We start from the raw sequence: 12,336 nt of genomic DNA, 5'->3' as shown, positions 1-12,336 counted from the left end.
CTTTACGCTTCCATTGCTTCTTAAGAAAAAGAGGCATTATTCACACCCTCCATTTTGAAAATAAAATGTTTTCAAAATGGCAGCTGTAAATGAAGCCCACAACTTAAGGAGTCTTACCTCTTTTCAGCTAAAATAATTTACCATTACAAGGAGGTTTGATAGAAACCAAACAGATATTTACGGGGCATATAAGCCTGAAGCCAAAAAGAAAATTCTGACTCCTTCTGTCAATTCTATGTTCTCGGATCACAAAAAGATTCAGATAAGCCTTCTCTGCTCATTTTGTAGTTTCAAGCCTTGAACTTCAAAAAGAAAAAATTCTCTTCGGTTTGTCAAATGAATCGGTATCCAGCGGACTTGCTCCATAAATCTAGGTCACGTTCATAGATGGAAGCCCGAAACCACCCTGGTACAAGGATAAGTGCTGGCAGGAAGCTGCTGGCTCAGCCCTGACCCGTCCTTTGATGTGTTTAAAAAACGAAAGATAAAGAGGATAAAGCAAGGAAGCAGAAAATAAAAAAAAAAAGGAACACTGCCAGCGGTTTTCTGCTGCAGCAGCAGCTTTGCTGAAATAGAACGGTGAAGCCTGCTGTGGCCTCTCCTTGTCCTGACCTCTCAAAACAAGAATTGCTCAGCAAAGAAATAAAATTATAGAAAAGCTGAAGTCGCTCAGTTCCCATTATGTTCTCTTCCCACAACGTCAGATCTGGAAACAGGATTTTTGACATGCAATGATATCTGAAGATTTTTCAAAAGCCATTTAAGCAGAAAGCATGCCATGGACCACAAATTCACATGGCCAATAAAATGAATCATAATCTAGTATAGAGGACCCTGCACAATAAATAACAGTTGCTGCGTACTTATCTACAGTCTCTGAATTGTCCCGACATCCAGTACTGGATGAGCAGAAATTTTCTCCAACTAAATATTGGGAAGGCCAAAGCCATCGTCTTGGATGCCCGCCACAAACTCCGTTCCCTCGCCACCGATTCCATCCCTGGTAACCATCTGAAGCCGAACCAGTCCGGTCGCAACCTTGGCGTCGTATTGACCCCCAGATGTGCTGCCAACCACATATCCGCACCATCACCAAGACCGCCTACTGCCACCTCGGTAACATCACCCAACTCCGTCCGTCTCAGCTCATCTGCTGCCGAAACCCTCATCTAGGCCTGCGTTACCTCTGGACTTGATTATTCCAACGCACTCCTGGCTGGACTCCCATCTTCCATAAACTTGAGCTCGTTCAAAACTCTGCTGCCCGTGTCCTAACTTACACCGAGTCCGGTTAACCCATCACCCCTGTGCTCGCTGACCTACATTGGCTCCCGGTCCAGCAACGCCTCAATTTAAAAAACTCCCATCCTCATTTTCAAATCCCCCCATGGCCTCACCCCTCCCGTCTCTAACCTCCTCCAGTCCTACTACCCTCCAAGATCCCTGCGCGCCTCCAATTCTGGCCTCTTGCGCATCCCCTATTTTAATCGCTCCTCCACTGGCAGCGGTGCTTTCACCTGGCTAGGCCCTAAACTCTGGAATTCCCTCCATAAACCTGTCACCTCCTTTAAGACGCTCCTTAAAACCTACCTCTTTGGCCAAGCTTTTGGTCATCTGTCCTATAACAAAATGCGGCTCGGTGTCAAATTTTGTTTGATAACGCTCCTGTGAAGCGCCTTGGGATATTTTACTATATTAAAGGTGCTATATAAATGCAAGCTAATGATTAGTTCCTACATTACAATATAGTGAATACACTTCAAAAAAAAAAGTACTTCATTGGTTGTGAAGTGTTTTGGGAAGTCCTGAGGTCGTGAAAGGCACTATGTAAATTCAAGTCTTTAGTCTGATGAGGCACCTTTTGGAAAAAAAATGAACCACTTAAACTATTCCTTGCTACCCAAAAAGCTGAGACTTAATAGGAGTGCAGATACACACACATTGAGGGGAGGATTTTCTCTGGCTGCCAGGTGTCAGTGGCATCGTAAGCACTGCAGGAAGATTCCATATACAGTGCTTAACATTTCAAAATGACAAGGACTGATGTACAATTTTACTGGCAATAAAAAAAAACTTCCTCCATTGCTTTATTTGCTGGTACCCGTGTCAATTTTAGTTACTACATCAATTAAACAGTGCAAATGTTTACTATGTGGAATGCACTGCCATCATGAGAAAGAATGAACTGACTGCTGCAAGTGTGATTATTACTACACAGAATGAAAATAGGACAACGAGATGACTAAATCGTGATCAACACCCTCTGAACCTCTCGATGAGTCAGCTGCATATATAGACATCTTGCCTCCTCCTTCCCCCTTCAGTTTTTATAATTTCTTGCATTTTAAACTAAAACTGCAGCCCAAGGCAGCATCTTTGAAATCCTGCACAACTTTTGTATGGCCCTCTCCTCTTTGCCTATCCATGTAATCCTATGCAACACTACTGTAGTAGTCAGCTGCAAGTGAGGTCAGAAGTGGGGATGTTCGCTGATGATTGCAGTGTTCAGCTCCATTCGCAATTGCTCAGATAATGAAGCAGTCCATGCCCTCATGCAGCAAGACCTGGACAACATCTAGGCTCGAGCTGATGAGTAGCAAGTAACATTCACGCCACACAAGTACCAGGCAATGGCCAACAAGAAAGTCTATCCATCTTCCCGTGACAGTTAATGGCATTACCATGGTCAAATCCCCCACCATCAACATCCGAGTGGTCACCACTGACCAGAAACTTAACTGGACCAGCCACATAAATACTGTGGCTACAAGAGCAGGTCAGAGGCTGGGTATTCTGCAGCAAGTAACTCACCTCCTGACTCCCCAAAGCCTTTTCACTATCTACAAGGCACAAGTCAGGAGTGTGATGGAATACTCTCCACTTGCCTGGATGAGTGCAGCTCCAACAACACTCAAGAAGCTCGACACCATCCAGGACAAAGCAGCCCGCTTTATCAGCACCCCATTCCACCACCTTAAACCTTCACTCCCTCCACCACCGGCACGACGTGGCTGCAGTGTGTACAAGATGCACTGCAGCAGCTTCCCAAGACTTCTTCGACAGCACCTCCCAAACCCGAGACCCCTACCACCTAGAAGGCCAAGAGCAGCAGGCGCATGAAAACACCACCAATGTTCCCTTTAAGCTGCGTGGTTGCGCAGCTCTGCAGCTCCCACGCAGCCGGTTCACTGGCTTTTAAATAGGAAAAACCACACATGCGTGGTATTGAGTGGGCCATGCAACCCCTTAAAGGGGTCACGCACCCAAAAAAATTTAAAGGAACATTAAACACCAGCACCTCCAAGTTAAACACCATCCTGACTTGGAAATACAGGAAACTGTGTGTTATCCGAAGGCTAACCGTCTGGAATGCTCAAGCCACCGGCAAAAATCAGGTGCCGTTTTAGTTAGGTTTATTTTTCTCGTTGCTTTTTTCCTCAACAGTCAAGCTCTGCTGAAGCTGTTGCTAAGCTACAGAGACGCTTGGACTGTTCAGAAGCTGTTGCTAAGCAACAGGGTTTGTTGACAGATACGGAGCTCAGAAGCTTCCGTATCTTTCAACATTAGCGCTGGAGTGCCCGGCAGTTTTGAGGGAACAGCAACAGCTCGGTCCCGTCGGTGCCGGATAGCACAAAGTTTCCTGTATATCACCATTCCTTCATGGTTGCTGTGTTAAAATCCTGGAACTCCCTCCCTAACAGCACTGTGGGAGCACCTTCACCACACGGACTGCAGCGGTTCAAAAAGGCAGCTCGCCACCAGCTTCTCAAGGGCAATTAGGGATGGGCAATAAATGCTGGCCTTGCCAGCAATGCCAACACCCTGTGAATGAATACATTTAAAAAAATCAAGTTGATCAGCAAGTAGGTACCTAGAGTCCCACAGTATTCACCAGTAAGCATTATCTTGGTTTCAAACAAGTACAGGAAACTTTCAATTTACCGGCACCTAAATAACCGGAAATCTCGGTTAACCGGCAAAATTCAGGAGTAGGTTCAGGTAAGTTTTACCTCATATTGTACTTGCCTTCCTCGATCTGTTGCTGTGCAATTGGGTGTGGCTGCAGCTGTTGCTAAGCTACAGAGACGCTTGCAACTTGTGGCCATTGTTCTGAACCTGTTGCTAAGCAACAGGGTTTGTTGCTTTATACGAAGCTCTCATCTCTCCGTATCTTTTACTACAGCTTTCGGTTATCCGGAATTTTTGTTGAACCGGCACCACGTCGGTCCCGGATAAAAAAAGTTTCCTGTAATGACATATGGACTTGAAACCCAGCTTTACTTAGATGATTTGTTGTGCATTACAGCATAAGGCCAAGTAAAAGCAGCAAGCAACTGGATATGAAATCTGCAATGAGTAAAATTATTCATACACCTAACTGAGTGCAGAACACCAGCTAAAAGGCAAAAATTACACCTGGTACACGTCTAGTTCAATGTCAATTATTGTACACGGATATTATATAAACTGGTCATGGTGCAGGCTGCTCACAACAAAGTAGCCGATATTTGTGGAAAAGGTAGACTGTGCATGCAGCACAAGGAGCTCGTATAAATATGCTCGAAATAAAAACTGGGAATGCTCAGCAAGTCAATCAGCATCTGAACGAGAAAGACAAGTTAAGGTCCGGGTGTCACACTTAATCAGAACTCTCCTGTGTATTTCTAGGAATGTGTTTGTTTCAGACTTCCAGCATTCGCAGCTCTTCCTTCTGTCTCAGTTAATTTGCGCAATGTTTTCATTTGGGTTTAGCAGCAGCTTCGTAAATAGCATGTCTCCAAAGCAAAGGCTATTTGTGCCCGCTGCTTCCCTGCAATTCATAAATGTATAGATGCCAACCGTCGCCGTTTACATGTCTTGTCCTGTACTGGTCAGGGTGCAAGGCAGCACCCAAGTGCAAAAAACCCCCACACACGCTACTTAATCTGCATTTCCCTCACCAAAAAGCAGCTTTAGTTGGGATGAAACCCGAACCCAGCATGCAGCCCAGCCAACAGGTCTCAACCTGCCGCAAGCCTGGTTTCATTTTGTATTTTGCGTTGTGTAAACAAGCATCAGACACCCACATGAATTAAATGGCGACACACCTGCAAATTATAAAGAGCAAGACAGCTGTAAATAAAGTGGTGATGCACCTGCTCGCTCCTCTTGAAAGCATGAACATTTATCACGGGTATAACTAAAATAAGTAGACAACTTGCAGCCCCCAATGGTGACCCTGTAGGATTTCACCTTGTGTTTTGTTTCTATAATTGCAGGGACGTGCCCCAATGGAAAATGACACTTAACGTTTGATGAATCGTCAGATCGCATCTAAAATCGCTGTTGTGACTGTTGCTACCCAAAGGGGATTTTTTATTTTAACGATGCTGTTTTCACTTCTAAAAAAATGTCAAAGCGCTATCCCAATGGCCCATTGAGTAAAAGCACCAAGTCTGATAGCTCTGTTGTTGACCTCAGCCAGAGCAACAGTTGGGGCATCGCAATTAGTATCAGTGCCAGTAGGCGAAGACGAGAGAAACAAAAGTACAGGAAACTCTTTATCTGGCACCGACGGGACTGGCGTGGTGCCGGTTGATCAAAAAGTCCGGATTACAGAGAGGTATACTTACCAAGGTACGCGAGCCCCGTACACGGTCACAGGTGCAGGAACCCCGGTTACACGGCCACAGATCCAGGAGTCCCTGTTGCACGGCCACAGATCCAGGAACCCCGGTTACACGGCCACAGATCCAGGAGTCCTGGTTACACGGCCACAGATCCAGGAACACCGGTTACACGGCCACAGATCCAGGAGTCCTGGTTACACGGCCACAGATCCAGGAACCCCGGTTACACGGCCACAGATCCAGGAACCCCGGTTACACGGCCACAGATCCAGGAACCCCGGTTACACGGCCACAGATCCAGGAGTCCTGGTTACACGGCCACAGATCCAGGAGTCCCTGTTGCACTGCCACAGGTGCAGGAACCCCGGTTACACAGCCACAGAGCCAGGAACCCCGGTTACACGGCCACTAATATATAGTAAAACTTAGCTGAACCTACTCCTGAATTTTGCCGGTTAAGAGATTTCCGGATATTTTAAGGTGCCGGTTAAAAGAGAGTTTCCTGTATTGTGCAACGAATCTACGTGCACGTGGCTGTCAAGCAAGGCCAGGTTAGGCTCAGCTGTGATGCCTCCAGCAGTTAAATAACCTGCTGTCAATGGCTGGGTCGGCTTGTACATGGAAAAAAAAATGGCTGTAGCGAGGCTGCTACTCCTTCTGGAACAGTACTCCAGCACGAGTCAACAGGGGAGAAAAATAAAGAACAGCGAGCGTTTTACACCAGTCCCAAAATAAAAAATAACCGCTGGGACCTCCATTTATCTGCACTCCAATCGTCCACCATTCTGTCTATTCACTTTTACAGGTTTTTTGCATATTGTAGACTCATGGTGTTCACTACTTGTGCCGTACTGACTTCATTCCCACCACTAGAGTATCGCTGTACCATATATGCAAGCTGAAAATTTGGGAAGTCTCCGGTTTCCAGCCATTCCCATTATTCACCAGAAGATCTCTGCCATTATGGCTGATAATTGAGGTTCCACTTTAAAACTGACAAGCTTGGTTTCCTTGCAAATAATTCACTTTGTATCATTCTATAAATCCCTGATGTCAGTGTTTATATGCAACAGATCACTAACCAGGCAGACCGGACAATGCACCCTCTGCTTAGACTACGGCAAGGTTGCCAAGAATGCATTTTCAAGCAGTCTAAAATATATATTGTTTTTAATATTGGCTTCAAACCCATTTCATTATTACACCCACTTTAATTTCATATCGTTAGTCTGACTACCACTTTCACATCACCCAAGAATAAACGGGGCTCTCCCACAGACTCAGGAGAGGTTCAGTCACCATTATCAGAGACGGAAAGGTCCCAGATTTGGTTCCTCGTTTGTGCAGAGGGGTCTGACTCAGCCTGGATGGTGAAAGACTCGCTGCAGGTTGGCTGCAGCACCATGGACATGAGGAAGGGGGGGGGAATGGCCCTCTTTCCCACTCCAGGCCACTGTTCAGGAATCCCTGGTGGAAGGGGCTTGTATGGATACTGGCTGAGGGCAGCACCAGCTTCAGTACTGATGCCCTCTGCTGACACTCCAGTGAGGTTTAGTTGTGCACAATGGCCAATTACACAAGGTATCAGAGGGCGACAGTCACGTGCACTGTAAGGAGAGGAAGAGAAAATGAGAGAAATATACTTTTGCGGGGAACATGAAAATATCGCTAGCTGTATAAAGCACACTTTTTTTTTTAAGATCTGTGTACAATTCTGTATTCTTACTTTCAAGTAATACACCAACGCGAGAACTGAGCATACCACTGGGATGAATTGAGGGCAGAAAGCTGACAAGAAAAAGAAAAATGGCAATCAAAAGCAGACGTGTTGAAACTTCCATTTTTACCTTGCGGACAGGAAGGCTAAAACAATTTTTGTGAATATTCTCGGACGTGTCCTTTACCATGGTTTATATTGCGCAGAACCAAGAATAAGGCAATGGTCAAGTCAACCAAAGGAGGAAAATAATACAATAAAACTTTCATTTATATAGTGCTTTTAACACAGTAAAAGGTCCCGAGAGAGAAAGAGAGGGAATTGCAGAGCTTAGGGCCTAGGCAACTGCTAATGGTAGAGCGATTAAAATTGGGCTGTACAAGAAGCCAGAATTGGAGGAGTGCAGAGATTTCAAAGGGTTGTACGGCAATGTTCCCTTTATGCTGCGCAGCCAGTGAGACAGCTTTTAAATAGGAGAAACCAAACATGCACGGTATTGTGAAGGGGCCACATCCAAATAATAAGTTCGAGAACACATTGGTTGCAGGGCAGAAAAGGCACATAATAGAAGAAAGTGAAACAGGGAGGTATTAGAGGGCATCTAACCAGATGTTTGTCAGGTTGAAGTCCTAAGGCCACCTGCGCTCAGGATCGAAGCTTCAGAGTTGGCCGATGCTTCGTCACTTGAACGCGAGGTCACTCCCTGGAGCATCACCCCAGAAAAAGATTCAGCTTTCAACTGAGGAAAAATGAGCACAACTCTCTTTACAAACTCACTAATGAGCACCTCAGGTGGAGGTGGTCAGGACTGAAACCTGCATTTTCCCCCAATAAAACAGATGAAACGGAGATTCTCTTCATTGTAGGGAGGGGACGGGGAAAGAGAGACACCAAGGAGAGAGAATAAGTAGCAACGTTACCCCCGAGAAAAGCTACGGTATTCTTTGTCCCAGTTTAAAGTTGATTAGACCAGTAAAAGACAATTTTTAAAAGAAAAACATACCATCAATCAGAGCTTGTGTTTCTTCATCATACGCTGGCATTTTCTCTTCCTCTGCATCTTGCTTTTCTGCAGAGTGAGGGGTACGTTGGTCCTGCAAAGAAAAGGAGCATTACTTGCCCGGGAGACCAAGTGACACAATGCGTTAGATGTGAACAAAAATGCAAGAACTAGATTGTCTTTAGAGACCAGAGTTTGATTGGCAATACACCAGAGGCTGACTGGTACCCAAAGAATGAGTGTGTGCTGACACATGATAATGGAAAAGTCCAGTATACGGTGCATTTAAACAGCAAGTAAATTAAAATAAAGAAAACAAGCGCTAAGTTTTCAAAAACACTTGGGCGATGTGTCAAAAAAATCAGATGTTTCATATATTTAACATATCACCACACCAGGGTGTCAAGATGGCGGCCGTGACAGTCCGGTGCTGAGAGCGCTCTCCCTGCTTCGGGTGGCCAGCTCTCGCCGCTCGCTCCCGCAACCGGAGCGAGGTGCTCGGCGAGTCGTCGGCAGCCACGTCGACCCGCTGGAGCACATCGGCCAGCAGCTCCTCGTCGGGAAGGAATTCTGACTGGGAGGAGGGGAGCCGAGCATGGCGGCCAGAGGCCGACCCGTGAGAGGGAGAAGCAGGCCCCGGGCCGTGGAGCCGGCGACGGTGAGGAGGCGGCCGCGGCGATTGGAGCATTCACATCCCGACGATGTGTTCGGCGAGTCGGGCGGAGGAGCGCAGCGCAACGAGCAGCAGCAGCAGACTCGACGACATGCTGCAGCACGTCAGCCGGCAGCTCCATGGCGGGTAACTCGCAGTCCGGATGGGAGGAGGGCATGGCGGCCAGAGCGGGAGAAGCAGGCCACCACACGTGGAGCCGGCAACAGCGAGGAGGAGGCCGCGGTGAAGAGGAGGACGGAGCGGCTGAGGGACATCGTGCTCCCACTGCCACGGGAAGCCATTGTATTGACTCTGAACGCGGCGCTGTATGTATAGCTGACGCGTCCCCACGGGGAACAAGCATTCCATTGTACTTGTACTGGTTACATATATGGCAAATAAAGCTGAACTGAACTGAACTAAACTTGGGCTCAATATTTTGTAGCGTATTAGCCCAGTAAGTACATACTTTTATTAAAAAACAAATAGGCAACTATGAAGACCTCGGAAACAGCACTTCCTGCAGGAACGCCAAGGCCACACTGCAGCTCCCCATTAGCACACCAGCTGACATCTGCGAACTTGAGGGAGTGGGAATCAGACTTGGGACCTTGAGGATCTGTACGGCTCAATTATTCACTGGATCAACTCGCTGGGAGCAGAAGTTGGCAAGGTTGCCATTAAAAATTAAATACTGTAAAATGCAAACCTGCCACTATTGCCAGCACCTCGCATACATACCCAGGTTAACTAGTGATGACAGCTAGAATTCTTATTTCAAAAAGCAGCACGCGATCACAATTATTCTACTGAGAAATAAAATTTGAATTTTTTTTCCCCCCCTCGAGTGAGATGCACAGAAATCAAATACTTTCTCCTCGGGTTCACCAAATTTCACAGCAAAGTGTTTAGACTAGACAGATAAATCGCAAATTAAAGATTCAACAGAATAAAACCAGTGGGCTAAAACCACGGAACACACTCACTATCAATCGTGCCATCAGAGTGCCACTAGCTCTGCTGTTCCTTTGATGGTCGAGTGTATAAAGCGAATGATTTACCGCTGCGCCACACAGGGCAGAAAGCTCTCGGTTTCATTCCCCAATCTGTGCCGAATTAGTGGACTCTACTGGCGCCGCAGTTCAGGTGCTGCATTTTCACAGGCGAGGGAGGGAGGGAGAGAACAGAGAGGATATCCCAGCTCCCGAGGCCGTTCGGTAACACCTGCTGGAAAAGTGCGCCTGCGGCCATCTGCCGAAAACAGACTGCCGACACGCAGGGGCAGCCGCTGTACGGTGGGGGGCCCTCGGGAGGGCTTCCTGCACGCTGCGGAACCGAGAGCCGGCAGCTTCAGTAAAGGTGGCGAGAAAATTTGGTGGCGTGCGGAGGGGAGGAGTCTGGACACACAGAAACATTAAAGATAGGAGCAGGAGTCGGCCATTCGGCCCCTCGAGCCTGCTCCGCCATTCAATGAGATCATGGCTGATCATCCAAATTCAGTACCTGGTCCCTGCCTTCTCCCCATATCCCTTGATCCCTTTAGCCTCAAGAAATATATCTAACTCCTTCTTGAATATATTTAATGAATGAATTGGCCTCCACTGCCTTCTGTGGTAGAGAATTCCACAGGTTCACCACTCTCTGGGTGAAGAAATTCCTCCTCATCTCAGTCCTGGCAAGAATTTACGGTTGAATTGAAATTGTGTGCGACAGCTGCAAAGGGAACAACACTCAAAGCTGCCTCTAATTCAACAAACGTAACCATGGGGTTCAAAAAGAATCAGAAGCAGGGTTGATGTGGGCCAAGAAATGCGACTAATACTTCAATTTTCATAAGGATCGTGTTCCATATTCAGTAGACAAAACTGAACACAATGGCTATGGTGAAAATTCCCATGCATATCCAGGTAGCTTATGCTAGTATTTTTTTCCTCTTCAAAGGATCACCCTCAGGCACTCATTTGAATTATCTAAAACTGAATTACTGACTGGGAGTGAATTCAAGAGAGATTTTTCAATTCATATTGAACTGTAACAATATCACAATGAATTGGCTGCTCTGGGGATCGAGATTTATAAGAGAGGACCCACTCCATCACTCGCGCAGTTGTATTGGAGGGTAGCTAAGAAAATACTCGGGAATTTCCAGCTTTCTCGGTCGCCACCGCAGTCAGTCAGTGAGCTTTCCATGCTCTGCACGGCACAGGCATTGACTTTAAAGTAGAAACAACATAAACACCATTTTCATTTCGGAAACCTCCCACTACAAATCGACAGGCAGGCAAGAAATAGGCAGATTCCTCACAGAAAAGATTTAAGAATCATTCCAGGGAATGTGAAGCGACATGGGAGCACACTATTCTTTTTGAAGTGGCCAAATGCCTCATTTACTCTCCAGACGGTCATGCACCACTTGGAACAGGGGGTGGGACAGGCAGGCTAATAGCATGGAAGAACAGAACCCTGGTAGCCAGCCTACAACAATGCTGCTGGGTGCTGAAGAAACACCATAGGATAAAAAATGTACCTTTGGGGAGGAGTAAGAGGTGGAATCTGCATTCCACTAGGTTTGGCTCTCCAATATGCTGATCAGAGAGAGAGAGAGAGAGAGAGCGAGAGAGAGAGAGCCCAGAGAGAGAGAGAGAGCAAGAGAGCGAGAGCGCCCAGAGAGAGAGAGAGAGAGAGAGAGAGAGCGAGCCCAGAGAGAGAGAGAGAGAGAGAGAGAGAGCCCAGAGAGAGAGAGAGAGAGAGAGAGAGAGAAATGAATTAGCAGACATGCTGGAGAAAAGCGAGTCACCGGGTCTCTGTCTCCTGGATGGAGAAGTGAAATCCCTGTTCTATGCGGACGACCTGGTTCTGCTGTCTCCCACAGAACAGGGATTACAGCAACAACTAGACCTACTCGACAAATACTGCCAAAATTGGGCCCTAACAGTAAATCTAAAGAAAACCAACATCATGATTTTTCAAAAAAGGCCCAGGTGTCAGGAAAACAAATACCAGTTTACTCTCAGTGATACCATCATAGGACACACTATGAGCTACACTTACCTTGGTCTAACCATTACAGCATCAGGGAGCTTCAACATAGCAGTGAATGCAATAAAAAGAAAATTCTACAACATCCAAATCCCAATCAAAATCTGGCTCAAAATATTTGACAGCATAATCCTGCCCATTGCGCTGTACGGTAGTGAAGTATGGGGCCCGCTCAATCACCATAGCTACACTAAATGGGAAAAACACACAATAGAAGCCCTACATGCAGAATTTTGCCGAAGCATTCTTCGCACCCAAAGGAAAACACCAACAAATGCATGCAGAGCCGAACTAGGCAGGTACCCACTGATAATAAACA

General features: G+C 46.6%; 1 protein-coding gene across 1 annotated transcript in view; it reads right to left on the bottom strand.

The window, feature by feature from the left end:
- The window catches only part of prkcsh (PRKCSH beta subunit of glucosidase II), a 76,090-nt gene that overhangs the window by 29,253 nt on the left and 34,501 nt on the right, over positions 1-12,336 (bottom strand). Inside the window, exon 11 of the mRNA XM_085971673.1 lies at positions 8,330-8,420. Coding sequence (XP_085827799.1) covers positions 8,330-8,420 — 91 coding nt within the window. The remainder of the gene's footprint in view (positions 1-8,329; positions 8,421-12,336) is intronic.

This window comes from Somniosus microcephalus, chromosome 31 (assembly GCF_052327205.1).
Source record: "Somniosus microcephalus isolate GS21.2 chromosome 31, FLI_Smic_1.0, whole genome shotgun sequence".
NCBI lineage: Eukaryota > Metazoa > Chordata > Chondrichthyes > Squaliformes > Somniosidae > Somniosus > Somniosus microcephalus.
Note: the sequence above shows the minus strand (reverse complement) of the source record. Positions and strands in the feature narration are given on the sequence as shown.